Source organism: Scyliorhinus torazame, chromosome 29, assembly GCF_047496885.1.
Source record: "Scyliorhinus torazame isolate Kashiwa2021f chromosome 29, sScyTor2.1, whole genome shotgun sequence".
In the NCBI taxonomy this organism is placed as follows: domain Eukaryota; kingdom Metazoa; phylum Chordata; class Chondrichthyes; order Carcharhiniformes; family Scyliorhinidae; genus Scyliorhinus; species Scyliorhinus torazame.
In genome coordinates, this window is record NC_092735.1 from 15,945,468 (window position 1) to 15,962,054 (window position 16,587).

The 16,587-nt window shown below is 47.1% G+C and overlaps 1 protein-coding gene across 1 annotated transcript in view; it reads left to right on the plus strand.

The window, feature by feature from the left end:
* Positions 1-16,587, plus strand: part of dmc1 (DNA meiotic recombinase 1) — a 179,493-nt gene that overhangs the window by 54,757 nt on the left and 108,149 nt on the right. The window contains exon 3 of the mRNA XM_072492545.1: positions 644-790. Coding sequence (XP_072348646.1) covers positions 644-790 — 147 coding nt within the window. The remainder of the gene's footprint in view (positions 1-643; positions 791-16,587) is intronic.

Genomic DNA, 16,587 nt, shown 5'->3' on the forward strand with positions numbered 1-16,587 from the left:
TACTATGCAGCTTCAATGCCGGTTTTCTCACCCACCATCGGCCTTTGCCGATTTCCAAGAAGATCTTGGTCTTATCTTTCTATTAGCTGGAGGAAGTTGCAGCCTATCCATGAATGAATATTATCAAGTCTAAAAGAACAGAGATAGTGAAAGGGTTGAAATATGTTGTGGTGAGGTAGTGCTGGATGGAATCTGACCCTGTGTCTGCCGATGGTGATGCATAGGAATATTAGATGAGAAGAAGAAACAAAGCGTGGATCCTGTAGAACTCTTGAGATGATAATACCCGGTCAAGAAAAGGCCATTTCCAGAATGCCTTTGGCAAGAGAGGAGTAAAATGAAGACAGTCCCAATAAATTGTACTCTGGAGACAGGATGTTGGAAGATGATGGTGTGGTTGGTCATATCAAAACCTAAATGGAGGGTAAGGAGGGATAATCCTGAGAGGGTCACAGAAAATAACCACGCACAAATTGCCAAGCATTGAGAATTTGGGCTGTTCACGAACATTGTTCTGTTGGTTTGGAGTCCTGACCTTTGGATTTAACCTCATGCGACCTTAGCTTGTATATGTCCTTTGAACAAAATAATGTTCTGTTCTCTTAGGTAATGATTCAGAAACCTGATGGTGCCTTTATTACAGAATGTGGCCGATATTAAGAAAATGAAAACTGTTGGAATCTGCACAGTGAAGGGAATTCAGATGACAACACGAAAGGCACTCTGCAACATCAAGGGTCTTTCTGAGGCCAAGGTGGAGAAAATCAAGGAAGCCGCCAACAAGCTCATAGTAAGGATACCATCAGTGATATAAACAAAACCTGACTATACAAAGCCTGTCACAGTCCTGATTTAGGTATAAATAAATCCTGGAATCGACAGTACAAGCAGGCCATTTGGCCCAACTGCTTCATATCAGTGTTAAAGCTCCACAAGAGCCCCTTTTAAGAAGGATTTCCTGAATTTTGTCACATCCCTCCTCATTATTAACTATTCCTTAAATTTGGTATCATCCACAAATTTTGAAATTACGATCTATTCCTGAATCCAAATTATTTAAATTGGGAATAGCATGGATCTTTGTGGAACACCACTGCCTCTTTTTCCAGTCTGAGTAACTACCTTTAACATTACTCTTATCTTTTCTGTTTCATGGCTATCTTGCTATGTATTCAGTTCATAGAATCCCTACAATGCAGAAGGAGGCCATTCGACCCATCGAGTCGGCACCAACCCTCCGAAAGAGCACGCTACCCAGATCCACTCCCCCGTTCACCCTGCTCTATCCCTGTATCTAACCTGCATATCCCTGAACATTAAGGGGCAATTTAGCATGGCCAGTACACCTAACATACACATTTTTGGACTATTCCGTTATTTATTCCCTGACCGAACGTATTACGACCTTGGTTATGTGTTTACTATGCAGTACTCTATGGAAGGCCTAAATATATTACATCAGTTGCAATACCCTTGTCCTTTTTTCTGTTCTTCAAGAATTTCAATAAGATTGGTCAAGCATTACACTTACTTTTGAAATTTGTGCTCACTATTTATTACATTTTCAGTTTAGATGATACCTATCCCGTCTTACTAGTTTACAGTCAACTTCCCTGTTTCGTCTTTCTGCAAGAACACTAATTCTATTCCGGTGCCGGTGGAGCCTGTCCCAGAAGTGCACCATGCCCAAGTACTGGTGCCAGTGTCCCATGAAATGAAATCCCACACCAGTCTTTCAACCACACATTCTCCTTCACATATCAATCCCTATCTGAGCTAGTGCATTGTTTGGGTCGTAATCTTGAGGTCCTGTTTTGAAATTTGGTTCCTAATTATTTATGGTTCCTTGGTAGGATCTCTTGCCTTTCATTTCCTCAATTATTGGTCACAACCTGGATCCTCCCCCTCACTTTCCAAGTTCTTCCAGTTGATCTGAGATATGCTTCATATGAGATTTGCATCCAGTAAGCAACTGGATTCTCAGTCATGACTGCAGAGGATGCTGTCTGTCCCCCTAATTTTCCAATCCCCTCTGACTACAAGCTTTCTTTCTTGCTCTTTCCCGCACCCCTGTCTGGGCAGCCTCTTGCACCGTGGTGCCTTGGTTAACATACTGGGTGCATCTACTGCCTGCTTCCTTATTCTCACAGGTAGCAAGTACATTGTACCTACTGATTAGAACCAGTGTTTACCAAATCCCTTCACTATCTCCTGTTAAAACTCCCAAAAGAGAATCCCAACAGTTTGAAATTTGTAAGACTGTGAGGGAAGACTACTAAATCACAGGATGAAAACACTGACCAACAAGTAGCTTTTATTTTAACACAGAATCAGTCATTAGCAACACAGTAATAGCTTTCCAATTAACAGCTAAAACAATTCTTAAATAAAAGGAAAACCAACTTTAACTCACTATCTATACCTGCCACTATATTTTCCAATAAAGCAACCCAAAACAGTTCAAATGCCACTTATAAATAAAGTTAACAATCAGGGTTACTTGCTCAACTGTGCAGACCTTTGGAGAGAGAGACCCTTTCAGGAACAAACTTAAAAACCTTCTGTATTGTCAGACTAAACTCCTATGGCAAACTGCTGTTCAACTTAAAATCAGACTGTAAGCAGACTGTAAAACTATAGACAGACCTGGCTTCTCCCATTAATTGCATCATCTGTATCCCAAGGATAAAGCACTCTTCTGCCTCATCCGATGAAGATGTCCCATAACCTGCTTAGCTAGAACTAAACACAATCCCTCATAAATTATCCACACCCTATCCAAAAATATAAACAATATTCCATTAGCCACCTCGCTATAAACAAGTAAATGGTTAAAATCAATTATTATTTCATCTTTTCGACATCTTAATCACAGCTTTAGCACACATACTGCCTGTATGTATTTGAACCCAGGATTTTTAATAACATTACTACAACAAATATATAACAATTTCCTACATTCATCACACTCCCCTTGAATCCCACTGTTGACTTGCTGTCACTCTTCCCTTCCTATATCTATATTTTCCTGAAAACAAGAGATTTATTGCAGATGCGGCAATCTGAGACACTTGGGGCGGGATTCGCCAGCCGCACCTGCCCGTCGACCGGACATTCCCGCCTGAGGTCAATGGATCTTGACATGGTCCGCGTCTCGCCTGTGGCGATCTTGCAGTGGGTGGGGCAGAAGAATCCAGTCCATGCTGTCCACAAACCTTATAATACAACCTATACATATGGATTGCCTTTCAAGTTTTGTATTTATTTATTTAATGGCGTTAATTTAGTTCTATTTATAATACAATTAATTAAGGTATATATTATGGGCGCGATCCATCGGCCTTGCCATGCCCTACTTGAAATGCGGTGAGGCCGGTAAATCTCGCAAGAGGCCTAATGAGATCTCGCGAGGCATTGCGATCTGGATACCGCCCATTGAGCAGTGGGCGTTCCTCACCGAGGCCCAGAAATGAAGCACAATCCCGTTTAATAGCGGGGTAGTTCTCAGCGCTATCAGTGCCGGGACTTACCCGGCTAAATACGCTCGACACGGGACTCTGTTTCATTTCCGTTAAATCACACCCTATTTTAATGCCTACCTTATATTCATATCCCCTAGTTTTAGTTTCCTTTTTTAAAAAAAATATATTTATTAAAGTTTTTAACACAATTTTTCTCCCTTACAAACAATAACCCCCCCTCCCCCCCCCCCCGTAACAAAAAAAAAGAAACGAGAAATCGCACGGAGCAAGATATATACATGGCAAAATAGTATATTTACATAGCTTTGTACACTGGCTCTCTCCCGTACGTGCCAGTTTCCCCGACTCTTCATGTTATCTCTTGCTCATCCACCCCCCCCCCCCCCCCCCCCTCCCCCCCCTTCCCCGAACGTACAGTACTCCAATAGTGGTCTAACTAAGGTTTGGCACACATTTATCATGACTTCTCTGCTTTTCAATTCTATCCCCTCCCCACAGGAAATTAAACCTAGTGCTGCCTTTGTTTTCTTTATTGCTTAATTAACCGTGTCAGTACTTTTAGTGGTTTGTATGTCTGATACCTTTGTTCCTCTACCCTTTGAGACTCCTATAACCTAACCAGTTCCAGTTACTTTTTCAAGGAACTCAGTAAGTTTGGTCGACGCTGAGAATTTCTTTTGAAATCTGTGTTGATTACTCTATATTTTTCTATTGCACTGTGTAGTAAAGATTCCATTATTTTTCTACGATTAACATTAAGCTAACTGGTGTGTAGTTTCCTGGACTATCTTCCTTTATAAATATTGGAATAAGATTAGCTATCTGCCAATCCTTTGTTACCATCCTAAAGTTTTTTTGTATACATGTAGTAGTGCCTCTGATATCTCTCCCCTAGCATCCTTTAATACATGCAGGTGCAATCCATCTGAACTAAGGGTTCATCTTTTCTAAGTTTATTCCTCCCTCCCCATCATAAACATTTGTATACTGGTGCAACTAAACCACAACCGTTTTAATCCTGTTACTATTGCATCTAAATTCCTTCAGTACAGCAGCTTGTGTTTATACAATATCTTTAACATAACCAATTATCCCACAGCACTTCACAGGGGCATCAAAAAAAAATGACACCAGGCCATGTAAGGGGATATTATATGACCAAAAGCATGGTAAGCAAGGTAGTTTTAAGGAACTTCTTAAAGCGGAGAGATAGTTCAAGAACTTTGTAGAGGGAATTCCAGAGCTTGGGACCCTGAGAGCTGAAGGCACAGCTACCAATGATGGGACAATAATCAAAGCTCAAGAGGCCAGAATTGGAAGAGTACAGATATCTCAGCGGGTTGGGAAAAGATAGAGAGGAGTGAACTATAGAAGGATTTGAAAATAAAGATGAAAACCTTAAGTTAGAAACATTGCATAATTGGGAACCAGTGTAGATCAGCAGGCAAGAAGAAGAATGGGTGGACATGAGTCGGTGCAAATTATGACATGGGTGGCAGAGTTTCGAATGGCCACAAGTTTACAGAGGGTAGAACTTGGGAGGCTGGCCTGGGGTGTGTTGGAATAGTTGATTCTTGAGGTAACAAAGGTATGGATGAGGGTTTCATCAACAGCTGAATTTGGGTGGGGGCCATGATGTCATGGATTTGTACCCATAAATTCATGTCAAGTTGAAAAATGACACCAAAGTTGCCAAGTTTATAGTATGGCTCAGTCTCAGACCATTTGCGATCAGGACAGATCCAATATTTAATTTGGGGAAAATGTTGCTCATTTAGTACTGGATGCTGGACCAACGCTGACAATTTAGAGACAATGGTTGAGAGAGGTGGTGTTGAGGTACCGTTGGGTGTGGTCTACAAACATATGGAAAGTGGCATTGTGTTTTAGGATGTTGTTGCCAAGAGGCAGCATACAGATGGGAAATAGGAGAGGGTCAAGGATAGATCCTTGGGGACCACTAGAGGTAACAGCGTGAACTGTTGCTGGTGGTTCTCTGGCTACAATTAAACAGGTAAGAATGGAACCAGGAAAATGCAGTCCTAGTCAGATGGACAACAGTAGAGATATTGGAGAAGTACGGTGTGATCAATCATGACATAAGCTGCAGACAGGTCAAAAACGAGGAGGCATAGTTGACCTTTGTCGCAACAGATGAGATGTAATTTGTGAATTTCATAAGAGTTGTTTCAGGTTCGCAATCTGTTTGGAGGGAGTGCTGGGAAAGATGCGCATGGATTTGGGAGATAACATCACGCTGAAAGACTTGGGTGCAGAAAGGAAAGTTACAGGTGGAAGGCAGTTTAATAATAATCTTTATTGTCACAAGTAGGCTTACATTAACACTGCAATGAAGTTACTTTGAAAAGCCCGTAGTCACCACACTCCGGCGCCTGTTCGGGTACACGGAGGGAGAATTCAGAATGTCCAAATTACCTAACAGCACGCCTTTCGGGACTTGTGGGAGGAAACCGGAGCACCCGGAGGAAACCCATGCAAACACGGGGAGAACGTGCAGACTCCGCACAGACAGTGACCCAGCGGAGAATCCAACCTGGGACCCTGGTGCTGTGAAGCAGTAGTGCTAACCACTGTGCTAACGTGCTGGATGAAGGGATCCAGAGTTTGTTTTGAGGAAAGCACTGATGGTGGTAGATTTGAATGAGTGGGACAGAATCTGAGGATATCTGTGCTCCAATATCCTGATAGATCCTCACAACGTGGTCCCCTCATCTGGAGTCCCAATGATCTTTTAAATAATCACACGTGGTGGCTCACCAGCACGGGGCTTCTGCCTCAACGACCTGTGCGCCCAATCCAACTCGGGACGGGTTGAAATAGTACAAAACTAGAAACAGCAGAGGTCCAAAGATACTTGGTGTCCACCTATGCAGATTATTAAAATGTCATGGACAAATCCAAAAAATTATCAAAAAAGCTAATGGAATTCTAGCCTTTATATCTTGAATAATTGAATGCAAGGGATAAAGGTCATGCTTCAGCTATTCAATATCCTGGTTAGGCCACACCTGGAGAACTGAGCAGTTTTAGGCTCCACATCTTTGGATGGAGCAAAGCATAGATTTGCTAGAATGGCACCGGGTCTCCAAGGGTTAAGCTACAAGGAGAGATTACACAAATTAGGGTTGTGATTTCTAGAATTTATGTAGTGATTTAATCAAAGTTTTCAACATAACAAGAGAAATAGATAGGATAGATTGGGAGAAACTATTTCCAGTCATTAATCGAGGACTAGGGGGCAGAGCCAAAACCTTTGAGGAGTGAAATTAGGAAACACTTCTTCACATGAAGGGTGGTAGAAGTTTGGTTCTCTTTTCGGCAAACAGCAATTGATGCGAGAGTTATTGTTAATTTTAAAACAGCTGGATAGATTTTTGTTAACCAAAGGCATTGATTGATATATGATTTGAGAACATTTCACAAGATCTTGTATGCTCAAGTCTCATTGCTGTTCATTCATACCATAAGAATTTATCCATCTCTGTTCTTTGAGCTGTTTAATAGAAACAGTAGTAAATGGAGAACAAAGAGTAGACAATTGATCAGAATCCATAGTTAAAACTGTAAGTCCCATAGTGGGATAAAGTTGACATAGGTATGGAACATCAAACTGCTGCCCAAGTTTGGAGATGGGTGTAACGGGCACATGAACTCCAGAAACTCTTTGACGGGTCGAATACCGGGGACAAAAGGGTATATAAAAAATGTTAGAATACGACGAATGGTTCAGAACCGTCTGGCTGGAGCACTTGGGCGTGAACAAAATCAGACTCGAGGATATAGATGCCAGTACTTTTGGACCTTTGAAGTCCGCCTTTGAAGTCGCGGGGCTAAAGCCAGGATTATCCAAAACGCTGAAGGTAAGATTGGGAAGGGCGAAGAGTGACCTTCGCGGAATTAAGTAACCGATGCAATCAGCTTGACAGGGACATGGGTGCAAAACTCCGCAGCACGCAGGCAGGTTGGAAACATAAAAACTAATGAAACACAAGATGTCAAGATAGACGAATCGGAAAATGTCATTACTGTGGAAAGGAGGGTCATTGGGCCAAGATGTGTAGAGCCAAACAAAGGGGAAAAGGACGTCAAGAAATCAACCTGGCGACTTCCGGGTGCGGCGATGACCAGCTAAGTTGCACGTTTCGGCAGCTCCCGTTGGAACGGACTTTTGGGCTCTTAATAGGAGCCCCAACGGCAATTTTAACGGCCAAAAACACTGTGCGATAAACCAGAAGGGAATCCCCCCGGACACGCATGGATAAGGGAGAGGATAGCGGCCGTATTGCGGAGGATCCTCTGGAGCAGCGGCAAGGAAGGGAAGCTCAAAGCAAGATGGCGTCGGAAGGTGGCCGTTTGTTATGGGGCCCGGACCAACAAGAGTTCCTGCGGCGCTGTGTGGAAGAGCTGAAGAAAGAGTTGAAGAAGGAGCTGTTGGCCCCGATATTACAGGCGATTGAAGGGCTAAAGGAGGAGCAGAGGACCCAAGAGCTGGAGCTTCGGGTCGTGAAGGCAAAGGCTGCTGAAAATGAAGATGAAATACAGGGCCTGGTGGTGAAGACAGAGACGCACGAGGCACAGCACAAAAGGTGTGTGGAAAGGTTGGAAGTACTGGAGAATAATTCGAGGAGGAAGAATTTAAGAGTCCTGGGTCTTCCCGAAGGCGCAGAAGGGGCGGACGTCGGGACATATGTGAGCACGATGCTTCACTCGCTAATGGGATCGGAGGCCCCGACGGGCCCTTTGGAGGTGGAGGGAGCTTATCGAGTTCTGGCACGAAGACCGAAGGCTGGAGAAATACCTCGAGCTATAGTGATGAGGTTTCTCCGCTACAAGGACAGAGAGACGGTCCTCAGATGGGCGAAGAAAACTCGGAGCTGTAGGTGGGAGAACGCGGTAATCCGCGTATACCAGGATTGGAGGTGGCGAGAAGGAGGGCAAGCTTTAAGGGCTAAGGAGGGCTAAGGCGGTGCTTCACAAAAAGAAGATCCAGTTTGGAATGTTGCAACCGGCGAAATTGTGGGTCACACACCAAGGGAAGCACCACTACTTTGAGACGGCAGAAGAGGCGTGGACATTCATTGTGGACGAGAAGCTGGAATAGTCTGGCGAGAGAAAGAGCTTTTGGGACAAAGTGGTGGGGTGATTATGTGGGGCGAGAAAGGGGGGGGGGATGATTTTTCAATTTGTTAATTTTGTGATCCTGTAACTTTTCTCTCTTCCCCATGTTGGGGGGGGGGGGGGGGGGGGGGGGAGAGTATGAGGAACTGTGGGCACCGGCCATTAGGGGCGGGGCCGAGTGGGAAACACGGGCTTTGTTCCCGCGCTATGGTAATTATGGCGGGAACAGGGACGCAGGAAGGAGGGGGCCTCGCACAGTGGGGGCCGAGGACAAGGGGGGAAGCCGAGGTCAGCCAGAGTTCTCTGACTTCTGGGAGCAACATGGGGGGTGCAACTACGCTAGAGGGGGATCTAGCGGAGGGGGGGGGAGGGGGGTGATTTAACTGGGTTGCTGCTGCTAAGGAGAAGGGGGAGCTGTTATGGGATGGGGTGGTCGAGGCGGGAGTGCGCCGTCGGGGGGATATACGGGTACATGGGAACCGGGTGAGGAGCTGGGTTAAAAAAGGGGATGGCTAGTCGACAAGGGGGGGGGGTAAAGAGCCCCCCAACCCGGCTGATCACGTGGAACGTGAGAGGGCTGAACGGGCCGATTAAAAGGGCACGGGTACTCGCACACCTAAAGAAATTAAAGGCAGATGTGGTTATGTTGCAGGAGACGCATCTGAAACTGATAGACCAGGTCAGACTACGTAAAGGATGGGTGGGGCAGGTGTTTCATTCGGGTTGAGATGCGAAGAACAGGGGGGGTGGCTATCTTAGTGGGGAAACGGGTACTGTTTGAGGCAAAGACCATAGTGGGGGTAGATATGTGATGGTGAGTGGCAGATTGCAAGGGGAGGTGGTGGTTCTGGTGAACGTATACGCCCCAAACTGGGATGATGCAAATTTTATGAGGCATATGTTGGGACGTATCCCGGACCTGGAGGCGGGAAAGTTGGTAATGGGGGGAGACTTCAATACGGTGCTTGATCCAGGGCTGGACCGGTTGAGGTCCAGGACCGGGAGGAGGCCGGCAGCGGCCAGGGTACTCAAGGACTTCATGGAGCAGATGGGAGGGGTAGACCCCTGGAGATTTAGTAGGCCTAGGAGTAAGGAGTTCTCATTTTTCTCCCATGTTCACAAAGTATACTCACGGATAGACTTTTTTGTCTTGGGAAGGGCACTGATTCCGAAGGTAACAGGGACGGAATATACGGCCATAGCCATTTCGGACCACGCTCCACATTGGGTAGACCTGGAGGTAGGAGAGGAAAAAGAACAGCACCCACTCTGGAGAATGGATATGGGCTTATTGGCGGATGAGGGGGTATGTTTAAGGGTGAGGGGGTGCATCGAAAGGTACTTGGAGCTTAATGACAATGGAGAGGTTCAGGTGGGAGTGGTCTAGGAGGTGTTGAAGGCGGTGGTTGGAGGGGAACTGATATCCATAAGGGCACATAAAGGGAAGCAAGAGGGTAAAGAAAGGGAGCGATTGTTGAAAGAACTTTAGAGGGTGGACAGGCAATATGCGGAGGCACCGGAGGAGGGACTGTACAGGGAAAGACAAAGGCTACATGTGGAATTTGATCTGCTGACCACGGGTAAGGCAGAGGCACAGTGGAGGAGGGCACAGGGTGTACAGTATGAGTATGGAGAGAAGGCGAGTCGGCTACTGGCCCACCAATTGAGGAAGAGGGGAGCAGCGAGGGAGATAGGTGGGGTGAGAGATGAGGAGGGAGAGATGGAACGGGAAGCGAAGAGAGTGAACGGGGTGTTCAAGGCATTTTATGAGAGGTTATATAAGGCTCAGCCCCCGGAAGGGAAGGAGGGAATGATGTGTTTCTTGGATCAGCTGGAATTCCCTAAGGTGGAGGAGCAGGAGAGGGCGGGACTGGGAGCACAGATTGAGATGGAGGAGGTGGTAAAAGGGATTGGGAGCATGCAGGCGGGGAAGGTCCCGGGACCGGACGGATTCCCGGTGGAATTTTATAGGAAATATATGGACCTACTGGCCCCGCTTTTGACGAGAACCTTTAATGAGGCCAGGGAAAGGGGGCAGCTGCCCCCGACTATGTCGGAGGCAACGATATCGCTCCTTTTGAAGAAGGAAAAAGACCCGCTGCAGTGTGGGTCCTACAGGCCCATTTCCCTTTTAAATGTAGATGCTAAGCTCCTGGCAAAGGTGATGGCGACGAGGATAGAGGACTGTGTCCCGGATGTGGTCCACGAGGATCAAACTGGGTTCGTTAAGGGGAGACAGCTGAACACGAACATACGGAAGTTGCTAGGGGTAATGATGATGCCCCCACCAGAGGGGGAGGCGGAGATAGTGGTGGCGATGGACGACGAGAAAGCATTCGACAGAGTGGAGTGGGATTATCTGTGGGAGGTGCTGAGGAGATTTGGTTTTGGAGAAGGGTTTATTGGATGGGTACAGCTGCTGTATAGGGCCCCGGTGGCGAGCGTGGTCACGAACAGCCAGAGGTCTGACTACTTCCGTCTTCATAGAGGGACGAGGCAGGGGTGTCCCCTGTCTCCGTTACTGTTTGCATTGGCGATTGAGCCCCTGGCCATAGCACTGAGGGGCTCCAGGAAGTGGAGGGGAGTATTCAGGGGAGGAGAGGAAAACCGGGTATCTTTGTATGCAGATGATTTATTGCTGTATGTTGCGGACCCAGTGGAGGGGATGCCTGAGATAATGCAGACATTCAGGGAGTTTGGGGAATTTTCGGGGTACAAATTGAATATGGGGAAGAGTGAGTTGTTTGTGGTGCATCCGGGGGAGCAGAGCAGGGGAATAGATGACTTACCGCTGAGGAAGGTAACAAGAGATTTCCGGTACTTAGGGATTCAGATAGCCAGGAGTTGGGGAACCTTACATAGGCTTAATTTAACAAGATTGGTGGAACAGATGGAGGAGGATTTTAAGAGATGGGACATGGTGCCCCTGTCACTGGTGGGTAGGGTGCAGGCGGTCAAAATGGTAGTCCTCCCGAGATTCCTTTTTGTGTTTCAGTGCCTTCCGGTGATGGTCACGAAGGCTTTTTTCAAGAAAATTGAGAAAAGTGTCATGAGTTTTGTGTGGGCCGGGAAGACCCCGAGAGTGAGGAGGGGGTTCTTGCAGCGTAGCAGGGATAGGGGGGGGCTGGCACTACCGAGCCTAAGTGAATACTACTGGGCCGCCAATATCTCAATGGTGTGTAAGTGGATGGGAGAAGGGGAGGGAGCGGCGTGGAAGAGATTGGAGATGGCGTCCTGCAAAGGAACCAGCCTACAAGCAATGGTGACAGCGCCGTTGCCGTTCTCCCCGAAGAAATACACCACAAGTCCAGTGGTGGTGGCAACACTAAAAATTTGGGGGCAGTGGAGACGACATCGGGGAAGGACGGGAGCCTCGGTGTGGTCCCCGATAAGAAATAACCATAGGTTTGTCCCGGGGAGAATGGATGGGGGATTTGGAGCATGGCAGAGAGCCGGGGTTGTGCAACTGAGAGATCTGTTCGTAGACGGGACGTTTGCGAGTCTGAGAGCGCTGACGGAAAAATATGGGTTGCTCCAAGGGAATGAATTTCGATATATGCAACTGAGGGCTTTTGCGAGGCAGCAGGTGAGGGAATTCCCGCAGCTCCCGATGCAGGAGATTCAAGATAGAGTGATCTCAGGGACATGGGTGGGGGATGGTAGGGTGTCGGAAATATACAGGGAAATGAGGGACGAGAGGGAGATCATGGTGGATGAGCTGAAGGGGAAATGGGAAGAAGAGCTGGGGGAAGAGATTGAGGAGGGGCTGTGGACTGATGCCCTACGTAGGGTAAACTCGTCGTCCTCGTGCGCTAGGCTAAGCCTGATACAATTCAAGGTTTTACACAGGGCGCATATGACCGGAGCAAGGCTCAGTAAATTTTTCGGGGTAGAGGATAGGTGTGGGAGATGCTCGAGAAGCCCAACAAACCACACCCACATGTTTTGGTCATGTCCGGCACTGCAGGGGTTCTGGGTGGGGATGGCAAAGGTGCTTTCGAAGGTGGTGGGGGTCCGGGTCGAGCCAGGCTGGGGGTTGGCTATATTCGGGGTTGCAGAAGAGCCGGGAGTTCAGGAGGCGAAAGAGGCTGATGTCTTGGCCTTTGCGTCCCTAGTAGCCCGGCGAAGGATATTGCTTATGTGGAAGGAAGCCAAACCCCCGGGCATGGAGACCTGGATAAATGACATGGCAGGGCTTATAAAACTAGAACGGATAAAGTTCGCACTAAGGGGTTCGGCTCAAGGGTTCACCAGGAGGTAGCAACCGTTCATTGACTACCTCGCAGAACGATAAAGGAAATGGGAAGGTAACAGCAGCAACCCAGGGGGTGGGGGGGGGGAGGGGGGGTCCTCAGGGGTGTTTTTGTATAGATATTTGTACTAGGTTATGTATAATGGATTGTTTGATTTTATTTTTGGAGAGTTATTATTTTTGTTATGGCAGTTGCCATTTAGTTTATATATTATTTATTTATTTGTTAAAACGGCCACTGTTATTTATATTGTTTTATTGTTGTAAAAAGGAAAACCTTTGTATTGTTTTGTTTGGCTGAAAAATTTGAATAAAATATATTTTTTTAAAAAAGAAATCAACCTGGCACGAAGATTAGATCAACCCTCTTATAACCATGACCTCCTGTAAAGGTTTAAGCAGTTGAATCCCCAAAAACAGAAGGAGTTACTTGATGTGACAAAAAACTAGGGGAGCCCTCCTTTGCCCTCTCAGTGCCCCTTTTGGCATTTGTGAAACAACAAGGAGACGGATTATATGTAACCGTGAAGGTGGGATGCCCAAATTAAAATTGCCCATGGGTCTAGGTCCACATGCTGATCAGAAAATCCAAGCCCATACCCATTTGCCTTGGTCCACATGAATTGATAACGCTGGTCTGGATAGGTCCAGTGTACCAAGCCCTTCTGGGAATGGACCTTTTTACTCAGCTGAATTCCTCGTTGCATTTTGACGACGGTCATGTGACATGGTCTATCCAAAGGCTGAAGAAAGTGGAGTTACGGGATCATCCGATATGGGCTAAAGATGGGAATGATTGTGGGCTACTGCAAATGGAACTGGCAAAATTTACAGGAACTGCTCTGCCATGTACTAGACACTACCCCATCAGTCCTGCCTCCATTGCAGGAAACTTTCCAGTGATTGAACAACTGGAGGAGCGAGATGTACTGGTTAAGACACACAGCGCCTCCCAACAGCCCTGTGTGGCCAGTATCGAAAACGAACGGGACCTGGCAGCTTACTGTTGACTATCGGTAGGCTAACCAGAGTATTGATCAAAAGGCTCCATTGGTTATGGACCCCACCACAATATTGGCTGCCCTGACGCCGAAACATAAATGGTTCTCCATTAAAAACTTTGCCAATGGTTTCCGGTCAGTGCCACTCGCACCCAAGGTCCGCCCGCAGTTTGCCTTCACCGTCCACCAACAATATACCTGGACCCAACTTCCACAGGGTTTCCACAATAGCAGTATGGCATTCCACTTGGCTCCGCAAAACTATTTGTGGGAACTACCTCCTATGCATTCCACGATTATCCAATACGTTCACGACATCCTGTTGGCCACTGAAACAGCAGAACAATACGAGCAGGATCTCTATTACCTGCTGGACCACCGCGATCAGAGGGGACACCAGGCCAGCATCGACAAAGCGCAAATCACCCAAGAAGAAGTTGTGTACTTGGGGCAGAAAATTTCCCAACGAAAGAGGGAACTCACCCAGGACAGAACCACAACCATCTGAAATGCCAAACAACCTACCATTATTCAGAAACTTAGATCCTTTCTGGGTCTGTCCAACTTCAACAGACATTGGATAGACTCCTTTACATAATTCGCCCAACCATTAAATGATCTCCTGAAAGGGAGAAGTGCCTCGAAGGAGGCAATCACCTTCACCAGAAAACAGCAAGATGCCTTTGATTCTCTAAAGGAAGCTTTGTGTTCGGCACCGGCTCTAGGAATCCCCGACAACGGGAAGCCATTTACCCTTTTTGTCCACAGGAACACGGGGACCAACAAAGACCCATTGGCTATTGTTCGGCGAAACTGGACACCGTGGCCCTCGGATGGGGAAGTTGTCTACGTGTCATGGAAGCTACATGCAGGGCAATAATGGCCACTGCTGGACCGGTATTGGATCAAAAATTGACGGTGAAGTGCCCACACTCCGTCCACGCCTTGCTATCCATGAATAGAGTATCTCAGGTAACTGCAACCAGCTGGACCAGTTGAAAAGGATTCTGGAAGACCCCCATCTCCATATTGTCCGGGCCAGCCTGGTGAACCCATCATCTATGCTCCCACTTCCCGAGAAGCAAGGGGGGGAGGAGAAGGGCATGACTGTGCGAAGACGTTGAAAGAAATGGAGGAATTGAGCCTGGCAGCAGAGGAACCATTGCACAACGCAGACCTGATCCTGTTTATGGACGGCTCCTCCTTTATTGGTAACTATCCGAAAAGCAGGATGGGCAGCCACAAGCCTACACGAGGTTGTGGTTGTCTGCAACAGGCCGTGTTATGGGCTCTGTCAGAGGCATGCCAGATAGCAAAAGAACAGATGGCTAATATCTATATAGAATCAAGGTGTGCATTTGGAGTTGCCCACGGCTTTGGACAGTTGTGGCGAAAAAGAGGATTTCTCACTGTCGCGGGTACACCTATCTGAAATGGAAAAGAAGTTCGAGACCTGCTAGAAGCCATATGATTACCACGAGAAGTGTCCATCCTGAAATGTAAAGCTGATACGAAAGACGATACCTCAGAGGCCCGAGGAAACGCCCTAGCTGACCAGGCAGCTAAGGAAGCTGTCTCACAGTGTACTTCCTTGGACGAACTGATACAAATATGTAGACTGGACACATGTAATCTGCTACAAGATCTACAGGCAATGTAGGTTGAATCTTTCAGGGAAGAAAAATGGATGTGGATCAAGGCAAGAATCAAGCTATGTGAAGATGGCATCTGGAGAAAGAGGGATACCAATAAACCACTCTCACCACAGGTGCCGATGCCATTTCTAGCCCAACAGATTCACTCATGGGGACACCTGGCTCCGCAACAGATGACAGCCCGATTCCAGAAAACATGGTGGGGTCAAGGGTTCAAGAAACATGCCCAGCAGATTGGCTATATTATTCTCGCAAAGTGCCACGGGCATACCGACATCCTCCTTGTCATCAACAGATTCTCCAGAGGGGTGGAGGCCGTTCTGACCAGAAGAGCTATGGCCACCCACACCGCTAAGGTCCTGTGCAAATATTACATTCCCCGTTGGAGAGATCTGGCCTGCATTGGCTCTGACCAAGGAAACCATTTTACTAGTGCGGTCTGTCAGGAGGTCTGTCGCCTGCTGAACATTACTTGGGACTTACATTTTCCTCACCACCCACAATCCTCAGATCAAGTGGGGCAGCACGGTAGCACAAGTGATTAGCACTGTGGCTTCACAGCGCCAGGGTCCCAGGTTCGATTCCCTGCTGGGTCACTGTCTGTGCGGAGTCTGTACGTTCTCCTCGTGTCTGCATGGGTTTCCTCCGGGTGCTCCGGTTTCCTCTCACAGTCCAAAGACATGCAGGTTAGGTGAATTGGACATGATAAATTGCCCTTAGTGACCAAAAAAGGTTAGGAGGGGTTATTGGGTTACTGGGATAGGGTGGACGTGAGGGTTTAAGTGGGTCGGTACAGACTCGATGGGCCGAATGGCCTCATTCTGCACTGTGTGTTCTATGTTCTAAGTGGAACGTATGAACTAAACCCTGAAACAACATGTAGCCAAATATTACCAAGAAGGAATACCATGGCCTCAGGCTCTGCCAATAGTCCTATGCAGCATTAGGGCGACACCATACAGAACCATGGGTTTGAGCCCATTCGAAATAATTACTGGCAGGCCTATGGCCCTGCCAGGAACCAATGATTTTCATAAAGCTGACTGTCACCTGGTGAG